General features: G+C 44.6%; 1 protein-coding gene and 1 long non-coding RNA gene across 4 annotated transcripts in view; one reads left to right on the forward strand and one right to left on the reverse strand.

Moving 5' to 3' along the window:
• SNX2 (sorting nexin 2) overlaps positions 1 to 872 on the reverse strand; it is a 30,101-nt gene extending 29,229 nt beyond the window's left edge. For both annotated transcript variants that reach the window (XM_035099883.3, XM_088652711.1), the window contains exon 1: positions 746 to 872. In XM_035099883.3, the coding sequence (XP_034955774.1) occupies positions 746 to 853 (108 nt within the window). In that variant the 5' untranslated portion in view covers positions 854 to 872. The remainder of the gene's footprint in view (positions 1 to 745) is intronic.
• Positions 481 to 5,545, forward strand: LOC148684380 (uncharacterized). 2 transcript variants are annotated; one of them, XR_015945991.1, is made up of 3 exons: positions 481 to 553; positions 2,121 to 2,215; positions 5,410 to 5,545. It is a non-coding gene; the product is annotated as an uncharacterized LOC148684380 (long non-coding RNA). The 2 variants fall into 2 exon arrangements; XR_015945992.1 differs by lacking the exon at positions 481 to 553 and adding an exon at positions 1,537 to 1,654.
• Positions 5,546 to 6,000: the final 455 nt, after the last annotated feature.

Below are 6,000 nucleotides of genomic sequence, written 5' to 3' on the forward strand. Positions count from 1 at the left end.
CTAGAACTCACCATGAACGCCTCCCTCATTCTCTTAGAATGGCAATGGTGCCCACCTGAGAGGTGCCGGAAGTTGCTGCGAGTTCTGGCTTGGGGGGGGGGGGAGCCTTGCCCATATATACCACCCAACAACACTATTGACTATTAACCAGTGAAATGAAAGCTTCTTGGGAGGAAGAGTTATGACCATATTTAAAGTGAGTGGTTTCAGTCTAACAGGGTTTTCCAAACTTGGGTTTGTATTTGGGACTACCATTCCCATCATCCCTGACCCTTGGGGGTCCTGCAAAGCTGGGGAATGATGGGAGTTGCAGCCCCAAAAGCAGCTGGAAACCCAAGTTTTGGGAAACCCTGGTCTTTATAGAGCAGAAAATGCAAGGGGGGGGGGGGACGCAGCCTTCAGAGCTGACGTGACAAGACTTCACTGGGCAGAGAAAGAGGAAGGTGCGGATGACTCTGGAGGGGCAGGAGCGCAGGGCCAGATGGGGAAGGGGAGCGGCCCGCGCAACGTCAAGCGCAGGTGGAAGGAAGCATCCTGGCGCTTGGGGAGGCAGGTGGGCGGAAGCGCCTCGCTCGCGAGGACCCGGGTCAAGGTGGCCTTGGGGGGCCGCTGCACCTGTCCTGAGGGGACGGAGCGGGAGGGCGAGGAAGGCGCAGAGGGGCTGGGCAGCAACAGCAATGCCTACCGGGCTGGCCGAGGGCGAGGAAGCGGCGGCCGCCAGCTCCCTCCGAAGGGCGCGCCTTACCTCCAGGGTGGAGACGGTGCTGGTGAAGAGGTCCTCGCCGTCCTCCAGCTCCTCGAACTCGGTCTGCCGGCCGTCCCCGAGAGGAGGGGGCTCCCTTTCCGCCGCCATCTTTGCCCACCCCCCTCCTGTCCCCGCCGCCCTGTGCGAGCAGAGGCGCGAGATTTCCGGCAGCTGCCGACGGTCACGTGACGGCCTGCCTGCCTGCCCCGCCCCTTTTATCCTGGCCTCCCTTCCCTCATTCTCCCCGCCCGGTGTCACGTGACGGCAGAGAAACCAGGCGGTCCTTCCGTCAGTCTCCCCTCCTCCGTGGGCGGAGTCAGGGGCTGGTGGGCGGGGAGACAGGCGGAGGAGCGGCGGGGAGGGGGAGGGAGGGGGAGAGAGGAGAGGAGGGAGGACGGGAGAGAGAAGTGTTGATCTGTTTTTACTTTATTGCTCTTTTTTTTAATGTTTCAAGTAGTTGCTGTTATTGTTGATTTCATTGCTTCATTCTCTTTATAAACCGCATTGAGGTTCTTATTTTCTTTTCACAATTAAAATGGTGTATGCTTATTATGAAATAATAAATAATAGGAGTATGTTTAGGATGGCAATGTGATAAATCTTATACATAGTTATGTGTTGTCCCTCCCTCCCTCCAACTTCTCTCTGAAAGGCAATGAGACCCATTGTGAACTGTTATAACAGGAGTTGGGAGGTTCTGTGACAAATACTCCATTTCCCCGAAATATTTTTCCTTTGTAAAAAAAAAAAGGCGCTGTGTGATTTTCTGCTGCTTTATGGATAGGGGGAGATGAACTTCTCTGAAATTTTCAGGAGGTGATTTCCGTTTCTCACTGGGAAGTGTTGCCAGCAGGAAGCTGTGGAGAGACTTTTGTTTAAAAGGCAGGAAAACTATAGCCATCTAATAAGGTTAAGTGCATCTTTTTATTTATTTATGACCATATCCATACTGTTTTGTATATAAAATTTATCCAAGCAGTGTACAGCAGACTAAAAACATGAAGATACAATAAAATCATCAATACAGCACTAATGATATTGTACTTCTCATTTTAATACTCAGCTTCCTAGCTCTTGCCGAGGAGTCCACCCTGGCTTTCAAACAGGGCCCAGGTCACCCCAAAATCTCTCACAAGAAAGAATCAAAGATATCACCCGTGCTTCCTGCAACACCATGCTCACAAAACAGGAGCGTTATACAGTATATTTTCAGAAATTGCTATTGAGGGCCAAGGCTAAACAATGCACAGGATTCTAACAGACAGCAGGGTGCTAATTAACAAACTTTAGTGCAGGACATGTGTGACACTTTCAGGTCTGGCGAAGTGTTTCTTTTCTTTCTAAAATCTCTTCTATCCGATCTTGCTCATTTCAGATGAAGTATACCAGGCCTCAGGCTGGTCCCAGTGGAAGTGCGAAGGGCTATAGTAATTTCTTAATCAATTGTACCACATGCTTTATGAGAGAGGGGTGAGTTGTTAGAAGATTTTTTTTTTGACAGTACGTCAATGAATCACACATTTGTTTTCGCTACTTTCTTGCTTGTTAAAATGCTGAATTAAATTACTGCAGATCGTAAAAATGGTCTGTCTAGGTAAAGATTTACAGGTTCTGCGGTGGTCTCAAAATTTGTGCTGTCACAGTTTGTTGCATTTTAACATTTCACAACAGATTCTATATAGCTCGTTTCTTTCAACTGAAGGGATAGCAAAGCCATTTACTGCGAAGACAGGAAGTGCAGTCCAGTTGGTAATCCAGACAGTAAAAAAACCCGATCCCTTTTAGTTCTTCCCACCCCCAAAGCAGCTTTAAAGGTGCCTGGTGCAAACATCCCTGGACCTGTTTATCTGCAATTTGATCGGCTTCTTATTCAGGGGCACCACTCTCCTTTCTGCAGTATTCAGACCAATTGCCCACAAAACCCTGAGTCATGACCTCTTCCCTTGACTGTGATTAGAAGTCCAGGAAAAATTGGGAGCAGTGAGGCAGGACCAGAAAGGAAACTGATTCTGAACTTATGCTTCCTGCTAGGATGCAAAGGCAGATAAGACTCTGGACTCAGCTACGTTAGTCAAAAAACAACGTTTTGAATTTGTTATAAACATGCAACACCAGATGGTGCCAGAGAGCAAAGAAATGTTCTAAGCGATTTTTACATAGTGTCTCCCCCCTGTGTTATATGAACCTACCTGAACCCTGAGATTATCTTCTGAGTCCCTCCTTCGTGTGCCTCCTCCTTGATAGGTCTGAATGTGGCAACATGAGAACGGGGCCTTCTATGCAGTGGCTCCTCGTCTGTGGAATGCTCTCCCCAGGAAAGTTTTCCTGGCGCCTTCATTATACTCTTTTAGGCACCGGGCAAAAACGTTCCTTTTTAACCAGGCCTTTGGTTTATTTGTTTGACATCCTATGCTCTTTTAAACTGTGGTGGATTTTTGGGTGTGTGTGTGTGTTATTGGGTTGTTGTTTTTATTTTGTTTATGTATTTTGTGGTTTTATATTCTGATTTTATTCTGTGAACTGCCCTGAGACCTGTGGTTATAGGGCGGTATATAAATTCAATAAATAATAATAATAGTAATACTTGGGATAACTGTACTACTAATTCAATAAATAATAATAATGATGATGATGGGACTGTAGTTCGAAAACAGCCAGAGACCCAAGTTTAGGAAACACTGGTCTCCACTGACTGGCAGCAGCTCTCTGAGGTTTCAGGCAGGGTTTTTCACTAGCACCATGTTTACAGGGATTGAAGCTGGAATTTTTTGCTTGCAGACCTCAGGCTCCTTATTGGGCTGCAGTCCAATTAATAAAAATGCCTTTTATTAGCCACTAAGGCCAATCCTTTTCATGGGAAATGTTTAGGCGGTAAAACCTCAGAAAGCGAGGGATAGGTGTATCTCATAGTATTGCTATGTCTTTTTTGTATCTTGAAACCACTGCGACTTGGCTCAGGCTAAAACTGCCTCAAAATTAGAATATATGTGTCCTCGACTTTTTTTAATGGAACAGGACCTGCTCCTTGTGTATCAGCTGGAAATCAAACAGCCAAGCTTTTTTGCTGCATTCAGATGCAATGAAAGGAAATCTGGACTTGTTCATAAAAGGGGGGCTGTGTGGTGGTTTGGGAAGTTTCAGGGGAGAAGAGGGCAGCATCTTTGTTCTACTGCCCCGTCAGGGAAGGTTTATTTGCAAGAAGTCACCCCACCAGAATTAGGACTCTGTACCTGAAGAGGAAAGAGTGGTAACGATTGGAGATAAATGCACCGTTGACCACACATCCTCCCATCTTCCAAAACCTGGCTCAGAGCAAGTGCTTCCATGCCATTGTCCACCCCACCCAGGCACCAGCTTTGAGGGGTGGGGAGAGGAGGAAAGGAAGCAGGTGGAGAAAGAAGGTGTTGCACAGGTAGACGAGTAAGAAAAGAGGTGGTTGCATCCAGTGTTATTTTCTGGGGGTACGCAGGGGTATGCATACCCCTAAACATTTTGGGAATCTAACAGGAGAAGAAACTAAAAAAAAAATAGTTTCTTCTCTAGCACGGTGAATCACCAGTTCTGTTGAATAGCATGGTGAATCGTCAGTTCAGTTGCTACCACCGATGGTGGCCTCATTTCCTATTCCCGGTGTTTCCTGAGTCTGAGATGGAAGCGAGCACTTAATGTTTGAAGCAGTGTGGAATGTGGATGTGGGGTGTCTTACTGATGAAAGTTTGGCCTCATTGAGGGGCAATATTTAAATATGAGCAATGCATGTTCTGTGTTCTTTTGTCCATTTATTGTATTTATTTTTCCCCATTTGAACTATTGAATGGTGGTTTTTCTTGAGTCAAAAAGAGAGTACCCCAAACATTTTTTTTATAGAAAAAAAGCACTGGTTCCATCTATCCATGGTTCCAGCACTACCCACCAATTTCTGTGGTCCCCAATTTGGTTTTCCTGTGAATCAGCCCTTCTCAAAAACATGGATTGAAGAAGAGAAATATGCAGGAGGAATTCTTTTTCCATTACCATACCTTCAAAACTGGTCTCCTTTCAGTACCTCTAAAAATTTGTTACCACATTGCTAATTGTATGCTGCTCTAATCCAACAGATTAGATTTTATTTTATTTTTTAAAAATGTAAACAATGTGCCTTCCCCAGTCAAGGCTAGTCCTTTCATGAAGTAGGTGAAGTGGCTAACTTCAGGTGGGGAAGAGGTGGATCAGTGTCCAAATGGTGCAAAAAGACTTTAAAGCAGGCACCCCCAAACTGAGGCCTTCCAGATGTTTTGGCCTACAACTCCCATGATCCCTAGCTAAGAGGACCAGTGGTTAGGAATGATGGGAATTGTAGTCCAAAACATCTGGAGGGCTGAAGTTTGGGGATGCCTGCTTTAAAGCAAGCAAGGGAAAAAACCCAAAGAAAAATAAAATACATTTTCATAAAGTACTGGATGGGCGAGAGGAGGTACTATTTGTGCTTTGTTTTAGGCAGCACAATACCCTGTGGACTGGTACTTCCTCTAGACGTTCCAGCTACAGGAATCTTGTGCTATTAGGATCAATTTCTATCTTGGAATAACATCAAAATATCAATAAGCAAGTGCAGCCAAAAATGTTATTTCTTTTTTTAAAAAATGTATTTATTGATCCAATTTTTTTTCTTTACATAACAAAAGAATCGGAATAACCAATGTAAAAAAACCAGGAAAGAAGATGTATCACACAACCTGAGACTCTTGGCAACAACTCTATAAAAGAGCTCTAAAATCTAGATTTTTTTCAACATTTGCTGTATTTTAATAATATCTATGTCAAGCTTTCACAGCAGCTTTTGTTAATGCCAATAAAATATTTGCTTCAACTTTGTAAACTCCCTGCAGTTGTAAGTTTGGTCCCTGTTCTGTCGGATGCTTTGAATGTATGTAATAGGTTTATTTGACTTTAGATAATGATAACAAAAAGAGCCATTTCAGATACCTCTGCTTCCTTTGTTCCAGCCTGTTATTCCAATACTTTCCTTTCCCTTTCCACTCCTCTCATACCATCATTCAGTCACGCTTCCTTCTTCATTATTTTCTTTCCCAAGAATCCTGCATGTTCCCCCCCCCCTGCTAAAATGTCTGCTTTGCGCTTTTAGGAATTGTACACCTTGTTTCACACTTTAACAGCCACTTTCCTCCAAAAAGGTTGTGTGGAGGGGAGGTGGCTTCTAGAGTGATATATGGCCTCAGCTATACAGCTGCAAATAAAACGTTTTTAGTGTGTTT

This window comes from Zootoca vivipara, chromosome 10 (genome assembly GCF_965207765.1).
Source record: "Zootoca vivipara chromosome 10, rZooViv2.hap1.1, whole genome shotgun sequence".
Taxonomy (NCBI): domain Eukaryota; kingdom Metazoa; phylum Chordata; class Lepidosauria; order Squamata; family Lacertidae; genus Zootoca; species Zootoca vivipara.